The 22086-nt window shown below is 43.9% G+C and overlaps 1 protein-coding gene across 1 annotated transcript in view; it reads right to left on the minus strand.

Moving 5' to 3' along the window:
* DDRGK1 (DDRGK domain containing 1) overlaps positions 1-21487 on the minus strand; it is a 44227-nt gene extending 22740 nt beyond the window's left edge. Inside the window, exons 1-2 of the mRNA XM_066548796.1 lie at positions 21366-21487; positions 10705-10866 (exon numbers count right to left, since the gene is read on the minus strand). Of these exons, the coding sequence (XP_066404893.1) occupies positions 10705-10866; positions 21366-21453 (250 nt within the window). The 5' untranslated portion in view covers positions 21454-21487. The remainder of the gene's footprint in view (positions 1-10704; positions 10867-21365) is intronic.
* Positions 21488-22086: the final 599 nt, after the last annotated feature.

Consider the following 22086-nt stretch of genomic DNA (forward strand, 5'->3'; position numbering starts at 1 on the left):
AAATATTCTTGTTTTACTAATTCCAAGACACAGAATGGGACTATGGTTAAACTACCAACACATCATGAGTGCTCGAGTTTGTGAAATAAAACACGAGAAAGAAAAGTTTGTGAGTGCAACATAAATGAAATTATAAGTTCCTCTCTTCTTTTGCATGGCAAGCTTTGGAGATCAGAATCTCACATTTTTCTTTGCAAGTATTAACCACTATTGGGAAAGAAATCAAAAAACAAGATTTTAAAAGTTTTTAAAATTATAATAATTGGGCATTTTAAAATGCTCTTTATTGCTTTGTGTGGCATATGAGCTCAGCATTCAAATCCTGAAGCTAAAAAAATCTTGTATGAGTGTTTCCTGCTGCTTTTTTTTGGAAAAATAATATAAAAATAATACTTCATCCCTATTGAGTGATGGATATTGTGCATAAGTTCAAGAAGAATGTGTTTGTGCTGAAATCTCTTAAATATCCCTTCTTAAATATCCCTTCTTAAATATCCCTTCCTGCACCAAGGATACTCAGACCTGACACAGCTGCTTCTATAATTTTAATGATGCTTAAAATAACTTTATTTCTATTTTAAATACAGCATCGAGGGGAGTTCCAAACCCAGTGGGTGAGCACACCCAGCACTGGCAGTTATTACTCCAAAATTACCAGCTCAGCTCTGGTATTATTGTTTAGAAAATTATTTCTTGCAAACATCACAAGTATAAAACACCATCTATGACACTGGTCTACGGTTAATGGGACTATGGTTAAACTACCAAGACATCATGAGAAATAAATGTGTCTGAGAGCTGTGTAGGTGGCTCTCAAATAACAGCAGTTTTCAGGAGATGGAATTAATATGAGCCTGGTTGCTGAGCTGGGCTTCAGAGAATTCCTGGAGTCTGAGATAACCAAAAGGGTTCCCCCTTCCTTCACCAGGGATACTCAGACCTGACACAGTTGCTTCTATAATTTTAATGATGCTGAAAATAACTTTATTTCTATTTTAAATACAGCATCAAGGGGGGTTCCAAGCACAGTGGGTGAGCACACCCAGCACTAGCAGTTATTACTCCAAAATTAACAGCTCAGCTCTGGTATTATTGTTTAGAAAATTATTTCTTGCAAACATCACAAATATAAAACAGCATCTATGACACTGTTCCACCTGAGGGCTGCTCAGATTTTATCTATATTAAGATAACCTGAGCCAGAAACCTAAGGAAGGCTTCTTTTAAAGCCTTTTTTTCCCCAGTCCTGGATCAGACACACTTTTGTTGCTCAGGATCATTCCTTTCCTCCTGTTTGAAGCATCTGATGTGACCCTTTAGGCATCACTTCCTCCAAGCTTCCTCCAGTGTGGAGTTCCAGCCATCAAAACCAGAGATGGGGATACAGACACAGCTGCAAAGGTCACCAGGGCACTAAACCTGGCTGCAATTAAAATTTACTGAATGAACCTAAAGGTGCTGACAGCAACACAAACACACAGCCAAAGCTGAATGCATTTGTTGTCACAGCTCCACCAAAAGCAGGGAGGGTGCTGCACACAGCCAGCAATTCTTGATTTCATTTTAATCAAGCAGGGATTGTTTCAGCAGCTTCCAATAATCACTTTTCACACACTTGTGGCTGTGACAGCACTGCCAGACTCTGTGGGGAGTGAGTCCACAGGAACTTGGCCTCCATCTGCCCCTGAGCTTGGGAGGGATGCAGGAGGGGCAGATCATGAAAAGCAGTTCAGCATCCCCCAGGTGCTGGGCTTGGGCAGCCTGTGGGAAACCCCACACTCTGACAGGAATAGAACTGAAAGAAAGCAGGTTTAAATGGAATATTGGGAATGAATTTTCCCCCTGTGAGGGTGGGGAGGCCCTGGAATGGATTTCCCAGAGAAGCTGTGGCTGCCCCTGGATCCCTGAAGTGTCCAAGGCCAGGCTGGACAGGGTTTGGAGCCACCTGGGATCATGGAAGGTGACCCTGAACATGGCAGGGGTGGCACTGGATGAGCTTTAACATGAATCCCAGCCCAGCCTTTCTGTGATTTCAGCAGTCCCAGGAGTTCCCATCCAGAGGCAGAAAGCAGAACCAGTGTGACAAACTCTGCTTTACACAAACGTGGGGCTCTCTGCTGCCCAGCTGAGAGCTGGCTTCAGGGAACTTTTGCTTTTCATTTTTATTTTGAATCTACTGAGAGGCAGCACACCAGGGAAGTTATCAGCCACACAGGTGTCTGGATTGCTGGAAATTCACAGATTTCTTTTTAAAAATGCTTCCCAGTACCTTTAGAAAATGTGCTGGAGTGCTGATGTTCTCTATCAGGACAGAAATTCAGCAGAATCCTGTACTGTGTACAGAACAGACAAAAACTTCCAAAATAAACAATCAGCATTGTGTATTTTAATTACCCCAGAATCACAGAATGGTCTGGATTGTAAAGGACCTTAAAGATGCTGTTCCAAAACCCCAGTGCCACTCTCACCTTCCACTAGACCAGGTCTCTCCAAGCCCAACCTGGTCTAGCTGTCCTTGTCTTGCTTCCTTTTAAATTTTGGGTGAAGCAAATGGGTTCCCATCCATGAAAAAGAATGAGAGTTGCACAGGGGGCTACTCCCAGAAAGTCCTTTGGGCACAGCTGCATTATTTACTATTTGTGCAGCACCTAACAAAGGGAGTAAGGGAAAGGAGAGGGGGAAAAGATGCCAGGCAGAAGCAGAAAATGTTATTAACAGCAGGTAATTAATACCCAACAGATGTGTGACACCAGCCACTGGAAAGGTGTGGCCATTTCTCAGTAACACAATCCTGTGGTGGGATTAATTATAGTCTAATAACTACCTTTAATTTTTGCGTTTTTTTTTTTAATTTTTAACTTAGAAACGGAACGAGAAACCGGTTTATTAACCAGAAGCCACAAAAGCAGGCGACACTTAGGGCAGAGAAGTGCAGCAGACACAAAGAGCAGAGTTTAGAGCAGAATGTGAGGCTCATTCTCAGCTGAAAGCATTTGGCAGAAGTGAGAAACCACAGAGCCCCCCTGCCCAGGCTGGCTGTGCCTGAGCAGGACCAGACACTCACTGGGGGCACTCTGACAACACCAACCCCACTGCACGAGTAGCAGCAAGGCAAAACTGAATTTTGATTCACTACTTGGGATATTAGTCAAAGTTTAGCTGTACTAGAAAGGTTTTCCCACTGATTAAGCATTAAAATAATTTCAAGTAACCAATGAACACAGCTCCCTTTCACAAGAACAGCGTGGGACCACATCACTGCTTCTAAATTTACACATTTTCCAGAGCTTTCAGTGCTCAGAAAAAGTGCTTATTTTAAGAGATTTCAGCACAAACACATTCTTTTTGAACTTATGCACAATATCCATCACTCAATAGGGATGAAGCATTATTTTTATATTATTTTTCAGCAGAAAACACTCATACAGGATTTTTTTAGCTGCAGGATTTGAATGCTGAGCTCAGATGCCACACAAAGCAATAAAGAGCATTTTAAAATGCCCAATTATTATCATTTTAAAAACTTTTAAAACCTTGTTTTTTGCTTTCTTTCCCAGTAATGATTAATACTTGCAAAGAAAAATGTGAGATTCTGATCTCCAAAGCTTGCCATGCAAAAGAAGAGAGGAACTTATAATTTCATTTATGTTGCACTCACAAACTTTTGTTTCTCATGTTTTATTTCACAATCTCGAGCACTCAAAGTGTCAAAAGCTGTTGGATTTATCATTACTGATGCTGTGGAAGTAAAATAATTTAACCAAATGTTCACTGTGCTGGAGATTCCAACACTTGTGCTCAGCTGCACAATGCTAAAAGCTCAGAGAAAAATCATGCAGATGTTGGGATATTTAACTTTTGGGAGTTTTATGTTGCTGCCAGAAGTAGAGAGCCCACAGACTGGGCTCTCTACTATTATTGCTATTACGAAATAATAAAATATTAAATAATAAATATAAGAAAATATTAAATAATAAAAGCAACCTGACAAAATCAGATTTTTTTCTTTGAGGGAGTCCTTACTTTCTGTTTGTTAAAAAACCAAACCAAACAAAAATCCACACAAAGCCCCATTTTTTGGCAACACATTTTTTCAACAAATCAGAGAGCTCATTTTGAAGATGCGAAGGTGAGTGTCCTTCAAATTCAAACCCTTGGAAAACACTGCCTGGAAATGGAGTGGGCTGCTGAGGCTCTTCTAGCACACCCTTCCCTTTTCCTTTTCTTTTCACCCACACTCCCAGCAGACCCAGAGGTCCCTGCTCTGTGACATTTTGGAAAGTGCTGGCATTTCTTACACAAGTCTGGTTCTTGCTCACCACCCCATGATTTAGGGCAGTTAAAATCACCAATTTCTCTTTCCCCTCACATCACCAGCAGTAAAGTTTTGGCCTGACACACCTCTCTCTCCAAGTGACAGAAAATCCTCACTATTTTTAGCACAGCTGGATCAAGAGAACCCAACTGTACCTGTCATTATTTCATCCTCACGAGTTTCCTGCCACTTGAGGGGAAATTATGGTTTTGATGGAAATAGCAGATGGATGGGTCACTCTCTGCTCCAAAATGCAGTCTCAAGAGAAGCACCTTCCTCACCTCTTTGCAATGTTCAAGGACAAGGAGCAGGTTTGGAGGGTCAAGCTCAACTTGAGAGCTGGGCAAGTGTTTTTTCTGTACCAGTAAAAGCTCACAACACAACACCCTTATGTCCACCCAGAGGTGAGCAGAATCCAAGTGGATGCACTCAGAGCATCAGTCAGGCAAAACCAAGAGCCAAGCACACCCTCCTTGCATGGCAAATAAAAGGAATTTCAAATTGGAAATGGGTGATGGTATTTTTTCACACTACCATATGGCCCAAACATCCCTCACTGCAACTCCAACACCAATTTATCCCCTTCTCCCACTGCTTAGCTTGGCCTTTCTTGCCCTAAATGATTAATGCCTGAAATCCTCAGCCATTTCTGCCTTGCAGCATTTTCATCTTGGCTGCAGCCAGCCCACAAAGCCACCTCTGTCTGGGTTCAATTTAAATTAAGACACACAGAGTTAATTAAGTCTGCTGGCTGGGCTCTCCACCTAACCACATAAATTCACAACTCTCCTTCAGCCTCCTTTTGCACAGGGAGAGGAGCAGGCACCCTGCTCCAATGTGCAGAGCACAGAGGTTGTTAGTTTTTAACAAGACTCCCAGATTGCAGAGGGCTGCAGAAAAGGCAGGAGTGCTGTGGCTGGGATGAAATTGGGCAATTTGAGGCAATCAAAACCATTTTTCTAAAGCCAGCTTGAAAGTCCCTAGCTCAGGGGTCCCAGTCATTTTGAGAATCACTTTGTCACCAAGGGGAACCATCTCCCAGCAATCTCTGACCATCAGAGGGTACCTGCAGGTGCTGATGCTCTCCTGACAGGTGAACTGGGGCAGGGTGGGCACCTGGCCGGGGCTGTCCCATGCCACAGCCCACAGGGACCCTGGCAATCAGGAGCCCAGCACCTGCTGGCTTTTCCCTCTGGGAGGAAAGCCAAAATATTTGCTGCTGTACCATTGTCTGTCTGTGACAATCCATGACTGATTTAGTTAGCTACCCCAGCAAACTGAGGAATTACAACCTGAGACAAAACCAAGTGACAGAAAAGCCTCACCCTCACTATGTTTAGAACAGCTGGATCAAGAGAACCCAACTGTACCTGTCATTATTTCATCCTCATGAGTTTCTTGTCACTTGAGAGGAAATGATGGTTTTGATGGGAACATCAGATGGATGGGTCACTTTCTGCTCCAAAATGCAGTGGGTGTAGATTTGAATATTGAAAATAATCATTACTATCTCTGTATTAAATGATTCCTTATTAAATGATTAAATTAAATTCCTTATTCCTGTATTAAATTATTCTTTATGCAGACTTACAAGTAAAATTGAAGCTACAGAAAGGACAATGAAGTTTTCAAGGTTTTGATCTTAGTGCCCAGGGTTTGGGGGTGTTTCTCCTCCCCCGTTGCTCTGTGAGAGATTTGAGTCCTGGCACAAACCCAGCAGCTCAGCACAGACAGCAGAAATCGTGGGCTACAACTTTACCCTCAAAGCTTCTTTCTCATTCTGGAATTGAAATCTGATTGTTAGATGGAAAACGCAAAACCCTCGTGCTAACCACAACTCCAAAGTCTGCAAGTGCAGCTTTGGGGACATTTCCTAGAGTCAGCAGAACTGGCTCCCAACAGGCGGAAAATTCTGAGGTGGCAACAGATTCCTACCTGACTGCACTGTGTGACTGCCACAAGGACACTGGGATGGTCAGGACATCCCCACAGCCTCCCTGAGGTCAGGGCTCAGATTCTTGCAGCAATGGCTTGGTGAAGAAATCACTTCTTGGCAGAAATCAAGAGTGACACACAGAAGGATCAGGCAGCTTTGCCCAAAGTTCAGCACAGGCCCAGAGTGGAAATTCCACAAACGGAACAGAAATTTAGCAGTAAAACATTGCATCAAATTCAAACAAACAAAAAAAAAAAAATCTGCTTTGGTTTGCTTTGGTTGCAGATGTTCAGAAGTTTTCAAAGGCGAGAGTGGAGAAACCAGACTGGCTTGGGTTTGGTGTTTCTCTCTAAATTGCCAAATAATTTTGCTCTTAAGCCCTGGTGATGCACTGGGTTCTCTCTCCAAGAAGTCAATGAATTCTTTAGCACAAAACCCTGCCATGGAGAGAACTTCCTATTCCAGCTGGTTCAAATGCAAGCAGCAATTAGGGAAAACTGCTCTATACTGCAGTGACACAGAGAAAATGAAAAAAAAAGGGATAAATCCCGGAGTGATTCCAGGCTTGTGCCACACGTCCACAGAGAAAGCTTTAAAACATTCAACACATCCTTTTTTAAGGGGAAAACCCTTACAAAAGACAGGTATCTTAATGCCTTACCTAAGCCAGGCAGCTCAGGGCCAGGCTGAGGGATTTGCAGCACAGAGGGTGGCAAATCCCAATTATTAATGGCCACTGGTCACCTCAGTGCTGGGGAGTCAGGGACAGCTGCCTCTCTCCACAGCTCCTCTGCCCAAATCTCTGCTCACTCTCCAAAGGCTTTGCTGCTCCTGCTGTGCACCTGTGCTCAGCCACTTGGAAAAAACATCCAAAAATACAAATAAAACCACCCAGAGAAGCAAAAAGCAAGAAGCTGGTTTCATTTGGGTAAGAAATTAGGGAAAACAAATAAAAGAAGGCATGTCATTTCAAAGGGAACTTCATGCAAAAGCAGCAGCACTTGCATCTGATGTACAGAAAGCTGCAAAAGAATTATTTATAAAGCCCAATGACACAGATTCTTCTATTGCTAAAGTGACAAAGTAAGATAAGATAAGATGAGCCATTTGCTTTGACAGCTTCACTGTCGGCCCTCAGCATTCAAACTTTTGATGTCTGGAGCTGAAAACTGAGTATTTTTAGATTCCATTTTCTTTCCAGGATGTTATCACACGAGAAGAAATAACCAAAGTTGAAAAGTTCACACCTGTCCAATCTCCATCTGTGGAACTGCTGAACATAATTAGCTGGAAAAGGACATTCAGCTGCCAACGTGAGGCTTCCTCCAAACTGCAGGGCAAGAGAAGCTGAACCAAGTCCAAACAGTCCCTAATGAAGGCATCACAGAGGTGTGTGCTCAGTGCTTTCACCTCCTGCACACCACAAAGACACCCTGGCCTCCACTGCAAACTCCAGAACTTGGGCAGAAAGCCTGAACACCTCACCCACGATCTGAAAGTAGAAAGAATCCAGGGGGTGAATCATGGTGATCTCATCTCTCCAGCAATAAAGAGAATCACGTGTCAACCTTCACCAGAAAAGGGAATTGTACTAACAGGATGTAGAAAGATCTTATTTATCACCATATTTTTGTCTGCACCACAGAAATGTAGCTGTGAACTGTAAATGCAGCTCAGGATTTACACAGCACATTGTCAACAACCTGCTGGCAAAATGCTGCAGGCTGTGGTGATCTCCTCCTGATCCTGAGCACCACCTGGATGGCTCCTTGGAGAGAGAACTCCATGTTTTGCAGAGATTCCATTGGGAATTAATGCTTCCCACTAATTTAAAAGGAACCAGTAATGCACTACAGCTTGGTGTTCAATGCAAGGTGTGGATTCTGTTCTCCCAAATTTACATAAAATTCACAAAATCACTGGGTTGAGAGACCCCTTCAAGATCATCGAGTCCAACCCATCCCCAACACCTCACCCAAACCCTGGCACCCAGTGCCACATCCAGGCTTTGTTAAACACACCCAGGCATGGGGACTCCACCACCTCCCTGGGCAGAAAATTCCAGAACTTTATCACCCTTTCTGTAAAAAACTTTTTCCTGATATCCAACCCTTGGTGCAGCTCGAGGCTGTGTGCTCTGGTTCTGTCAGTGCTGCCTGGAGAAAGAGACCAACCCCACCTGACTACAACCACCTTTCAGGGAGTTGTAGAGAGTGATAAGGTCACCTAAATTAAGGTAATTTAATTTAATTCCCTGCATGGCTAAGAAGGAAACTTCCTAAAAAGTTTTTAGGAGGGATGTTAATAGTCTGGCACCACAGAAAGAGACCAACCCCACCTGACTGCAGCCGCCTTTCAAGGGAGTTGTAGAGAGTGACAAGGTCACTTAAATTGAAGTAATTTAATCTAATTCCTTGCATGCCTAAGCAGGAATACAAAAGTTTTTGGGAAGGATGTGAAGGGTCTGGCACCACAAATAGCCAGAATTCACCTCAGGAAGAAGCAGAGGTTTAATGTAAGGGGTATATGGAGAAAAGTGATGAAGTAGGAAGAGAATAAATGTTATTTTATGGTAAATTTTTTATGCTTTCTCGGTGATTTCTCATGGGTAGTTCTTCACAACACAGTTAACAAACTCTAGTTCTCTTCTTAACCACTTAACTCACTCTTTTATAACTCATCTTTATTGGCTACAGCTGTGGCCTATTAAGGGCAGGCTTGTTCTTAATCTTTACAGAATCACAGAATGATGAGGTTGGAAGAGACCTCTAAGATCACTGAGTCCAACCTGAGCCCTCACACCTCAACCAGACTCTAGCCCCAAGTGCCATGGCCAGGCTTTTTTAAACACATCCAGAGATGGTGATTCTACCCCCTCCCTGGAAGAGCATTCCAGTGCTTTATTATTCTTTTGGTGAAAAATTTCTTCCTAATATCCAACCTACACCTTCCCTGACATAGCTTGGGACTGTGTCCTCTTGTTCTGAGGACAATTAATTAGTAATTAAAACAACTACAACTCCTCAAAAATAAAATTACTTTCTATACTATCTCTATTTTTTTTACATTTTATCCCCCCCCCCCCCCCAAAGACAAGATTATGGTGAAACTGTAAATAACCCATCAGCAAAACTCAACAACTTCCTCCAGGAGCCAGCTGCACCCCTTGCCCAGCTTCAACACCTGCAGTGAAGCTTTGTTTCAATGCCTGCAAGATGAGCTTGTTATAGATGGATAATGAGATGACTGGCTCTCACAATTATTGTGTGACTATTAAGAAAAGCTTTAGTGATGTATGGTTATGTTATTGTGGTTTAGATGTCCTCTGCTCTCCCCATAGCTCCCTTTCCCCCCTGTATTGTTGCCATCAGACAGCCTGGGCTGTCCAGGACAGGTACAAAGAAGCTGCACAGGTGTCCCTGGCATGGGGCAGTTGGGAATGGAAAAGCTTGGGGGTGCTCAGGGGGTGAGCCATGGCAACACCTGACCTCCAATCCAGGGACAAGAAAGCAGCTTCCACTGATAAATGGCACAGAAGAGCTGACTGACAGACCTTGGGAGGGGCCAGGGCTGGCTGAGGCAACCCCCAGGGGTATAAAAGACTGAGGATCCATCTTGAAGATGAACTGGCCACGTGGCACCCATGAGAGCACTTCCCAGTGCTGCAAATTTTTCCTTACATAGTCCTTTTGTTGTATTTTTGTCAAGGTTTAAAAAACCTGTTTAACTTTTCAAAGTGAGCAGTTGTCTCACATGCCTGTCCTGCATCAGCTCTGTGCAGTGGCATTTCCAGAGTGGTGCTGCTTTTTGGATGCCATCACCCAAGCACCTGGGGGGCCACTCCTGCCCTGCAGGAGCAGCTCAGCTGCAGGTCAGACCCTCATGCAGTGTCAGTCTCTTACAGATGGACAATGAGATGATTGGCTCTCACAATTAAGGGGTGACTATTGTGTGACTATTAAGAAAAGCTTTAGTGATGCATGGTTATGTTATTGTGGTTTAGATGTCCTCTGCTCTCCCCATAGCTCCCTTTCCCCCCTGTATTGTTGCCATCAGACAGCCTGGGCTGTCCAGGACAGGTACAAAGAAGCTGCACAGGTGTCCCTGGCATGGGGCAGTTGGGAATGGAAAAGCTTGGGGGTGCTGAGGGGGTGAGACATGGCAACACCTGACCTCCAATCCAGTGACAAGAAAGCAGTTTGCACTGATAAATGGCACAGAAGAGCTGACTGACAGACCTTGGGAGGGGCCAGGGCTGGCTCAGGCAACCCCCAGGGGTATAAAAGACTGAGCATCCATCTTGAAGATGAACTGACTGTGTGGTACCCATGAAGGCATTTTCCAGCACTGCAAAATTTTTCCTTTTGTAGTCCTTTCGTTGTGTTTTTGTTAATAAACCCTTTTAACTTGTCAAAGTGGGCGGTTGTCACTGCCAAGCTGAAGGCAGAGTTACCTTCCAGCCCCTGCTCTGCCTGCTGGGCTCTCCTCTGGGCCATCAGCCTGGTGCCCATGTTCCTGCGGCGCCGGGGCATCCCCTCCGCCCGCTCCTCCTGGGGCCGGGGCCTGGCCCCTGCTGCTGCTGCTGCTGCCACATTCTGCTGCTGATCCTCATCAGCTGCAAGAAAAAAAGAAAATATTCATGTTAAAGATGCCTTTCCCTTCTGCCTCCGGTTTCTGAGTTAGCAAACGGCACGGACACAAAAGTGCGTTTTTCTTTCTTTGTGAAAAATGGCTTTTTGTGAATATTAAAATGAGTATTATACGTGCTGTGTTAGAAAGTTATGCTTTAATTTATTATTTATTAATTTAATTTAATTTATTTCATTTATTAATTTTATTTATTATTTATTATTTCTTTTTAAGTATTAATTTGCTTAAGTAGCGTGTTAAATATAATTTTAGATTGTAATATAATCTTAAAATAGAAACCCTGCTATGTAAGATACTTTTTTAAAAAGAGAGGAATGAGGTACTTGCACTGAGATAGCAGCCACAGGACACCTGAATCTTTCAGAGAAAAAGAATTTATTGCTCCCTTATTAGAAGAAACAAATTCTTTGTTCTTATTGTCTTAAATGTCTTTAGTGTCCTAAATCCTAATTGTCCAAATTTTTATGACTCTAATTTTATTACTATTTTTATAACCATTTTATTACTATTGAACTTTTAAAATTCTAAAAACAAGTGATTGGCATAGTTTTTCACACTATGTAAGATACTTTTTTTAAAAGAGAGGAATGAGGTACTTGCACTGAGATAGCAGCCACAGGACACCTGAATCTTCCAGAGAAAAAGAATTTATTGCTCCATTATTAGAAGAAATGAACTTCTTCCTGCCTCACTCAGGATTCAGAGGAAGAAGCTGACACTGACCAGACAGAATCCTGTGTTTGAATGGAATTTATGCATCATGTATGAGATGTATGAATATGCAACAGGCTGTTGCTTTTAAGGGTTAATCCTCTGTTAATGTGGGTCCTTTTTAAGGCTTATTTAGCCCAGAAAAAGAGGTACCTGGATGGTCTGTAACTTTGTTTCTATTGTCTCATTGTGCTAACCCTAATTGTCCAAATTTTTTTATTACTCTAATTTTATTACTATTTTTATAACCATTTTATTACTATTTAACTCTTAAAAATTTAAAACCAAGTAATTGGCGTTTTTCACATTTCTGAAGTATTTTGATTTTTTAATTTGAATTTGTACTTGTGTAACACAGATTCATGTGACTGAAACCTCAGAGGCTGAATGTTTCAGAGAGGAATATGTAAAGCATTCCACACGAAACACACCCTGAAGTGCAAACAAGGATCACAAATTCCAGCTGAAACAAACACTTCATTCTGCCCTGCTGATTTCAAGTCCCCAAATCACAGGTAGGTACAAACAAGGACACAAAGGGCCACTGCAGTTACTAATTAAGATCTGGCAAATGAAGAATATCCTAATAGGAGCAGCTGGGAGGATGGAACTGACCAGTGGGTTCATTTCAGAAGTTTTCCATAGAGAACTCTCAGATTTTTTTTTTGAGGCTTCCTGTTGCTTTTAACTTGGGCAGTAATGCAAAAAAAAAAAAAAAAAAAACCCAAACCACATAATGGTAAAATGCCATCATCCTTGATACCTGCTTTGCATATTCTGTTGATAAGCCTAACTGGTATTTGTTACCTGCTCAATCCTGCAAAGTATTAACTTTTAAGCTTTAATTCAAGCAAATATTCAAATAGTCTCATGGAAAACTGCAGAACAACTCACTTACTCCAGCTCAGGACACATTTATTTTGTGATCTGACAGATTATGGTGTGTAAGCTCTGTGCTAAGTCTCCAGCACCCCCTGAGCCAAACAATGCTCTCCTGAAAAAACTCCTATTAGCATATCTGCCATCAGAAAATGGGATTTGTTGTGAGTGAATCTATGCAGCACCAAAGGTGTGCCTGCAGTTCACCTCAGCTATTTCAGCCTTCAAAGTGCTGATTTTGGGGCTGGAAAGGACAGGCTGCAGCCCTGAGCTCAGCAGGGCCACCTGAGGCAGGCTGTGGCCAGCAGAGATGTCACAGGGATGTCAGCAGGTCCCCACACATTGTGACATTTGAAACTGAGCCACTGCCCTGTCACACTGCTGTCACCTTCCTGGTGCCATCCACCTGTGCAGACAGAACAGGGCCGGGAGAAATCACTGAGTGCAGAGATGCCAAAATGCTGCTCCAATCTGGAATGCTACAGGAAACCTTCTCCTGAAGAAGCAGAGCAGATCACTTCTTGGACACTGATAAATGCCAAAAAAGCTCTGCAAAAAGCTTTTTATGCAAATGAAGTATTTCACTTCCTAAGTTCTTGAGGTATGGTGCAATTCAAACCTCAGCATCCTTTCACCTGCAAGCTTCAGTAATCCCCAAGATGGTCCTGCCCAGCAGCTCAGCTGTGCAGCTCCAGCACTCATTCATTCTGCTTTTGGTTCCTGCTGTCCTGTGAAACAGAGACTGCTTTGCATTTTATGAAAGAGGAATCTATTTATAAGCCATGTATTTATTTCAAACCAAAGAGCTCAAGCCTCACAGAGATAAACACATGAACCAAGCTCTCAGCTTTTTTCCACTGAACTCTCTACAGGAGACTCAGCAATTCCTCAAAGTGACCAGTGTGGAGTGGGCTCAGGATGTACCAAACCCCACCACACCTGACCCAGCACAGCACAGTCAAACACCCAGGGCAGCTGGTGGACAATATCTGTCACATCTCCAAAATGTGCACGTTAACAGAAGACACCAAGCCACTATGGATTGTCATTTAGTAGGAAAATAAATGTTTTAATGAAGGTTTTTTTTCTTCTTTCCAGTTTTTAAAATATTTCTCCTGAGTGCAGATTCTTTTTCAGCAGCACACAGCTGGTTGAACATGAGTCAGTGACACCTGGCTTGTGGCAGCAGGGCCAGGGCAGTGCCTGTCCCCTGTGTTGGCACTGCTGGTGCACCTCCAATGCTGGGGACAGTTTTTGAGCCCCTCCCAACAAGAAAGACTTGGAGGGGCTGGAGAGAGTCTAGGGAAGGGAACAGAGCTGGGAAGGGTCTGGAGCCCCAGGAGAGGCTGAGGGAGCTGGGAAAGGGGCTCAGCCTGGAGCAAAGGAGGCTCGGGGGAGGTCAGGCTCTGCTCCAGGGAACAGGGACAGGAGCAGAGGGAACGGCCTCAGGCTGGGCCAGGGGAGGCTCAGGTTGGATATCTGGGAAAATTTCTTCTCCAAAAAGGCTCTCCAGCCCTGGCACAGCTGCCCAGGGCAGTGGTGGAGTCCCCATCCCTGGAGGGATTTAGAAGCCATGTGGATGTGATACCTGGGGACATGGTCAGTGGTGGCCTTGGCAGTGCTGGGGGAATGGCTGGACTGAATGACCTCAGAGGGCTTTTCCAACCTTTCTGACAGGAGCATTCTCGAGCTTCTGTTTGCCAGGCACTCAGCTGGGCAGGGATTTGGAAAACACGAATGTTCCTCACTGCATTTCTCCCTGTCATTCACAGGAGCAGCAGAAAATCCTCATTTCCTTTGCTGTGCTGTGCCACACCTGGACCTGCTCCCTCAGGGGTCAGGGCTCTGCCTACGTGACTGCAGACACAGCTTTTGTTCAGAATGCTGAAAGCTCAGCTGTGCTTCCCTCCCCCTGAGCTGCGACACACGGAGGGGAGGCTTCACACAACAGAGGACACACTGAAAAATCACTTTTCCTTTTGCTTGGGGCTGGACTGACCATCAGATCTGAGCTGAACAATGATTTGCTCTGGGGTCTGGCCCTGCTGGGTTTGTTTTTTTAACCTCCTCCTGCAGCACACAGGGCGGGCTTTGGCTGCTGCACTTATCTGAGCACATCTCTTCATGTTCCTGGAGCTGCAGAGGTCTCAGCAGTGGCACCCCAGGCTAGTCAGATCATGCAGAGATTAGTCACACAAGCACTAATTAGCCTTGATCCAAAGCCATCTGAGTGAAAATTAATGGCCAGCGTTAAAGAGGTGAGACAAGCCATCCACAAGCTTTGCAGAACGACAGGCCAGGCTGAACTGATGAGATAAACCCCTCAAATTAACAGGTAATACAAACAAAACACTCAACAGCTGTCTGGGAAAGGGACACGGGCTCAGTTTGCATTTGTGGTGTCCAGGGTCTGGCTCAGCCCTGAAAACCCAAGAAGATTTTTGTGCTGGGCACAGCAGCTCTGCCTGGGTGCTCAGGAAGCATCAGTGCAGGCCAGAGATTCTTTCAGCTGGCTTGGCAGCCAGGGCACAGCAGCAGCTCTGAGACCCTGCTTGTGTCTCCTTCCTGAAGGGAGAGAGAACACAACTGTGCTCTGCCAGCAGAAATCTCTCCTGAACTGCATGTGAAACTGCAAAAACCACCATGGAGTCACTCAGAGCCCAGGTCAGAACCTCCTTTTGCACTCTCCAGGTAGAAATCTGCCCCTTCACAAAACTGTGCAAGCTTTTGCTTACAGCAGAGATGTTTTTCTAGACAACAGCCCCTTGTCTATCACAGCACCTTCCACCAGGTGACAGCTGGGCTGGCAGGAATGGAGGCTGCAGGGACAGGGACACAGCTCCACCTGCTGCACACCCTCACACGTGGTGGCACCACCCAGCACCTTCTGCCTCCGTGCAAAACCTCTGAAATTCAGACAGGGATTCAAAATTCAACAGGTGGAAGCTTCCTGAGGAGGTGCTTTGGCCCAGTGGAGCTTATCAGAAACAGCCACGTGTAAAATCAAGAAATGCCATTTTTTAATTTGTTTTCATGTTCAGTAGAACAAGTCCAGGCATGACCCTGCTGGAAAAACGTGCTGCTCCAAGGGACCTTTCAAAGAAATCCAAAGATTTACCTCTCCTGATCCTCACTCCCTAAACATCTGAACAATTTTAAAAGCCAATTTCCATGAGATGACACAGAAGGAAGCTGCTGCCCCAATCTCTGCACATTAACAATTAAAGGTGAGAGCTCCCACCACTTCTTTAAGTCCATTGTTCCTGGTTTCAAGTCCTTTCCAGGTGGCAACACAGATTTTGTGGCAACTTCCATTTTCCACCCAAGCAAAAGGAATAGAAAAGGAAATTCCTGCTTAAAACTAAATTTTGTATTAAATACACCACAATCCCAGTGGTTCTGAAAAATAATTTCTGTTGTATACAGAGAACAAAGCCATCCCCAGCAGCTGAAATTCTGTGAAGGGATTTATCATGGCAGAAACCAAGATATTAAATTATATATTATAGATATTAAATTATATATTATATTAAACAATATATTAAAGTAAAACATATCTTAAAATCACTGTAAGAAAAAGCACGGCCAACTTGGAAGTGTCAAAAAGTTACCACAAAAAAAGGCTTCAACATGATAAAATTGTCCTGAATGTAAATTAACTTCAACCAACTTGCTCAAAATCAGGATTAAAGTGGTTTTTTTTTAAAATAATTCACACTATTTAAAACAAATGTTTGGGCTAAAATTTAGAACTTTGAATGCTTCAAGAGAAAAGAAATCCTCCCAAATCCCACAGCCCCTGATTTATCCAATCATGACAGGATTCAAGCTCAGGAAATTATCTATTTCTCCAAGACATGCATCCTTCACTTTTACCAAAAGTTCATTTCTTCATTCATAGGAATCCAATGAAACTACATCAGTTTCCAAACCTTTCCAAGACAAAGATTTAGACCAGGTCTGTGGAAGCAGAGGTGTGTGAGGAATGTGTTAGAAAATTTAATTATTACCAGCAAAATCTGCTTTTAGCACAGATCCCTTACCAGCACAGTACTGCACTGTGTTTATATTAAATGTGTGCTGCTTTCCCCTCTTAATTAAAAATTATCAAAGCAACTCCCACAAAATAAAAATAATAGAAATTCCAACCCCAAAACACCCCATATCCCCAAATCTGTGGAGTATTGACAAGGAATTCAGAGATTGTCCTGACTAAACATCTTAATTTGACACCTGACAGCCAAAAAATCTGCTTTTACCACAGATCCCTTACCAGCACAGTACTGCACTGATTGACTGTGTTTGTATTAAATGTGTGGTGCTTTCCCCTCTTAATTAAAAATTATCAAAGCAACTGCCCCAGAAGAAAAATAATAGAAATTCCAACCCCAAAACACCCCATATCCCCAAAATCTGTGGAGGTATTGACCAGGAGTTCAGGGATTGTCCTGACTAAACATCTTGACACCTGGCAGCCACAAAATCTGCTTTTACCACAGATCCCAGATTGTATTAAATGTATGCTGGTTTTCCCTCTTAATTAAAAATTATCAAAGCAACTGCCCCAGAAGAAAAAGAATAGAAATTCCAACCCCTAAATACCCCATATCCCCAAAATGTGTGTAGGTATTTGTATACCTACAAACTATGAACTCTGACCAGGAGTTCAGAGTTTATCTTGACTAAACATCTTAATTTGACACCAAAAAACCTCTTTCAGTGTGGGAACACAGCAAGGGCAGTGAGTTCTCAGCACACCCGACTCCTTCCCACAGCACCCAATTCCCACCCACGCAAGGTCACCTCCACCACAGTGGGATTGCAGTGCTGGTTATGGTTGGACTCAGTGATTTTAAAGTTGGTTTTTTTTTTTCCAGCCCAGATGATTTTCTGCTCTAACAGTGCTCAGCAGTGACACAGAAGTGCTGCCTCCTCCACAATGAGGTGGAAAAGGAGCAGAGGTGGGACACGGCACAGGAGTGACTCCAGATGGCTCTGGAATATCTCCAGTGAGGAAAACTCTGCAGCCTCCCTTTCTGGGCAATCTTTTCCAGTGCTCCCAGTAAAGAAATCCTCCCTCATGTTCAGGTGGAGTTTCAGCTCCTGCCTGTTCCTCTTGTGGCATTGCTGGCTGTGAAAAATGCGTATTTTGTGATTGGCTTTTTGCAAATATTAAAAAGAATATCATATGTGTTATGTTAGAAAGTGATAATGGATTTATTTGCTTAAGTAGTGTGTTAAATATAGTTTTAGGTTATAACATAATGTTAAAATAGAAACTGTGATATGTAAGATACTTTTTTTAAAAGAGAGGACTTGCACCAGATAGCAGCCACAAGACACCTGAATCTTTCAGAGAAAAATAATTTATTGCTCTATTATCAGAAAAAAACAACTCTTTGTTCTTATTGTCTTGTATGGTCCTAAATCCTAATTGTCCAAATTTTTATTACTCTAATTTTATTACTATTTTAATAACCATTTTATTACTACTAAACTTTTAAAATTCTAAAAACAAGTGATTGGCATTTTTCACACTATGTAAGAGACTTTTTTTAAAAGAGAGGAACAAGGTACTCCCACAGAGATAGCAGCCACAGGACACCTGAATCTTCCAGAGAAAAAGAATTTATTGCTCCATTATCAGCAGAAATGAACTTCTTCCTGCCTCACTCAGCCCTGAAGATGCTGTCAGGACTAAGAGAAAAAAGCTGACAGAATGAAGAGATGAACTTTTGGTAAAAGTGAAGGATGCATGTCCTGGAGAAATAAATAATTCCCTGAGCTGGAATCCTGTCATGATTTGGATAAATCAGGGGCTGTGGGGTTTGGGAGGATTTCTTTTCTCTTGAAGCATTCAAAGTTCTAAATTTTAGCACAAGCATTTGTTTTAAATAATGTGAATTATTAAAAAAAAAACCAAACAAAAAACTTTAATCGTGATTTTGAGCAAGTTGGTTGAAATTAATTTGCATTCAGGAAAATTTACATTCAGGACAAAAGTTGACACTGACCTGGATCTGGACTGTCCATAACTCTTTGTTTTTATTGTCTCATTGTGCTAACCCCAATTGTCCAAATTTTTATTACTCTAATTATATTACTGTTTTTATAACCATTTTATTACTATTAAACTTTTAAAATACTAAAAACAAGTGATTGGTGTTTTTCACAAGAGGAAAAAATTGACAGTGACCAGATAGAATCCTGTGTTTGAATGGAATTTATGCATCATGTATGAGGTGTATGAATATGCAACAGGCTGTTGCTTTTAAGGATTAATCCTGTGTTAATGTGGGTCCTTATTTTGCCCAGAAAGAGGTACCTGGACTGTCCATAACTCTTTGTTTCTATTGTCTCATATTGTCCTAAATCCTAATTGTCCAAATTTTAATTACTCTAATTTTATTACTGTTTTTATAACCATTTTATTACTATTAAACTTTTAAAATCCTAAAAACAAGTGATTGGTGTTTTTCAAAAGAGGAAAAAATTGACAGTGACCAGAGAGAATCCTGTGTTTGAATGGAATTTATGCATCATGTATGAGGTGTATGAATATGCAACAGGCTGTTGCTTTTAAGGGTTAATCCTCTGTTAATGTGGGTCCCTCTTTAGGGCTTATTTAGCCCAGAAAGAGGTACCTGGATGGTCTGTAACTTTGTTTCTATTGTCTCATTGTGCTAACCCTAATTGTCCACATTTTTTTATTACTCTAATTTTATTACTATTTTTATAAACTTTTAAAATTTTAAAAACAAGTGATTAGCATTTTTCACAAGAGGAAGAAGTTGACACTGACCAGCCAGAATCCTCTGTCTGAATGGAATTTATGCATCATGTATGAGGTGTATGAATATGCAACAGGCTGTTCTTTTAAGGGTTAATCCTCTGTTAACGTGGGTCATTTTCCGGGCTTATTTTGCCCAGAAAGAGGCACCCAGACTGCCTGTAACTCTTTGTTTTTACTGTCCTAAATCCCAATTGTTCAAATTATTATTATTATTATTATTATTATTATTATTATTATTATTATTATTATTACTCTAATTATATTACTATTTTTACAACCATTTTATTACTATTAAACTTTTAAAATCCTAAAACCAAGTGCTTGGTGTTTTTCACGCTGGCCCCCAGAGCAGAGCCTGGGCCCTGCTCTGAGCCCTCCCTGCAGACACTGCTGGATGTGGGTCAAGTCCCCTCTGAGTTTTCTCCTCCCCAGGCTGAACATACCCAGCTCCCTCAGCCTTTCCTGGTTAGGAAATGCTCCAGCACCTCCTTCATCATCCTCACAAACCTCTGCTGGACCCACTGCTGGTTCCTCCTGTCCTGAGGAGCTCAGAACTGGACAGAGCACCCCGAATGTGCCTCCCAGGGCTGAGCAGAGGGGCAGGATCACTCCCTGACCAGCTGGAAATGCTCTCATCCCGAGATCCCCTTGGCATTCCTGGCACAAGGGAACGCTGCTGGCTCAGGGACAGCTCCTTGTCCACCAGGACACCCAGGTCCTTCTCATGCAGTTGTGAAAAATGCGTATTTTATGATTGGCTTTTTGCAAATATTAAAGCGAATATTGTATGTGTTGTGTTGGAAAGTTATGCTGTGTTAATTCTCTTAAGTAGTGTGTTAAATATGGTTGTAGGTTATAAAAAAATGTTAAAATAGAAACTATGCTATGTAGGATACTTTTTTTAAAGAAGGGACATGCAGCAAGATAGCAGCCACAGGACACCTGAATCTTTCAGAGAAAGAGAATTTATTGCCCTCTTATCAGAAGAAACGAACTTCTTTCCTCCTCGAAGGTGTTGTTAAGATTCAGAGGAAGAAACTGACGATGACAGAATCCTGTGTTTGAATGGAATTTATGCATCATGTATGAGATGTATGAATATGCAACAGGCTGTTGTTTTTAAAGGTTAATCCTTTGTTAACGTGGGTCCATTTGCAGACTTGTGCTGCCCAGAAAAAGGTACCCGGACGTCCGTAACTCTTTAGTTCTATTGTCTCATATCGTCCTAATTCAAATTGTCCAAATGATTATTTCTCTAATTGTATTACTATTTTTATAACCATTTTATTACTATCAAACTTTTAAAATTTATATAAAAAAAACAAGTGATTGGCGTTTTTCACACCGGTGTCTGCCGGTGCTCAGGGCTGTTCTCTCGAGGTTCAGAGCCCTGAGCTGCACTGTACTGGATTTCGGAAGGTTTTTTCCTGCATGTCAAAGTCCCTCTGAAAGGGCACAACCCTCTGAGACATCGGCCATGCCTTGTTTTGTATCATCAGCGAACTTGCTGAGGAAGCACCAACCCCTTTGTCCAAACAAGCCACAAACACCAAGCACAGAACCCTTGGGGCACCACTCGTGACAGGCCCCCCCTTACACCCTGTGCGCCGATCCCGAGCCTTCGGGACCTGTTTTCCATTCCCCCCTCATTTACAGTAACGTCAGGGACACTTTCCCAGTCCCAAAGCCCCTGACAGAACTCCCGACAGAGAACTCAGACTTCCAACCCTGGGGCCACCTCAGGCCGGGAACCGGGAACCCCCAGCAGCAGCAGACCAGGCCTCGGCGCCCGCACCCCGCAACCTCCGGGCAGCCCGGAGTTAAGAAGCCGGGACAGCCCCGGAATCCTCCCCGGGACCCCCCAAAACCCCTCGGGACCCCCCAAAATCCCCGCTGCCCCCAACATGGCGGGTCCCCCCCCTCAGGGGCCGCCCGAGACGTGGCGCCCCCTGGCGGTTCCCGAGACACGCGCCCCGCGCGCGCGCGTGCGGACCCGCTTGAGAGCAGGGCCGCGCCCACCGGAACGGCCCCGCGGGGGTGGGGAAGGAGGCCCAGCCGGTCCGCTCGGCGCCGCGACCCACCTGCCCTGGCTTGGCCGCGGAGGCGGGTGGCGAAGAAGAGAAGGACGGCGAGCAGCACGGCAGCGGCGGCGAGCAGAACCGCGTCCATCCCGCAGCGCCGGCCCCGCCCACATCACCCTTGGTACGCCCCGTCCCCTTCCCCGCCGCAAGGCCCCCCTCGCGCGGGCTGCCCCGCGGGGTGCCTGTGGCGGCGCGGCGCGGAGGCCGCGCTGCGATGGGGCAGGCGCGGCGAGGGCAGCCCGCGGGAGGGGTCCTGACTCGTCCCTGAGGCGGGCGCTGAGAGAGGGCGCGGAAAAAGGAATTAAAGGCGGGATTAAAGCAGAAGTTCAAGGAGAAAATAAAAATTATGAGGCAAAACCGGCCGTGAGCGCGGCGCCCGCGGGTCTGGCCGCCCGGCACGGCTGCTATGAGCGGCTGGTGACGCGTCCGTCCTCCACACACGGCGAGTGGGGCCAGGCTGGGGAGATCTCTGCCGTGACCCGGCACCGGCTGCACCCTAGACAGGCCCTGACAGCTGTCGGGGTGTCCCAGGCAATGATGAAACTTAAATTACATCTCTGAGTAATTTCTGTCCTCTGCCTTTAGGTCTGTGGAATTTGGGAATGGGATGAAGCTGGAGCTGCCGTGTCAGGAGTGATGTCCTGACCTGGCCTGAACCAAAAGTGCACAAAAAGATGCAGAAACTTGCACTGGAGATGGAAAAGAAATTTCCCCCCTTCGC

Source organism: Molothrus aeneus, chromosome 4 (genome assembly GCF_037042795.1).
Source record: "Molothrus aeneus isolate 106 chromosome 4, BPBGC_Maene_1.0, whole genome shotgun sequence".
NCBI lineage: Eukaryota > Metazoa > Chordata > Aves > Passeriformes > Icteridae > Molothrus > Molothrus aeneus.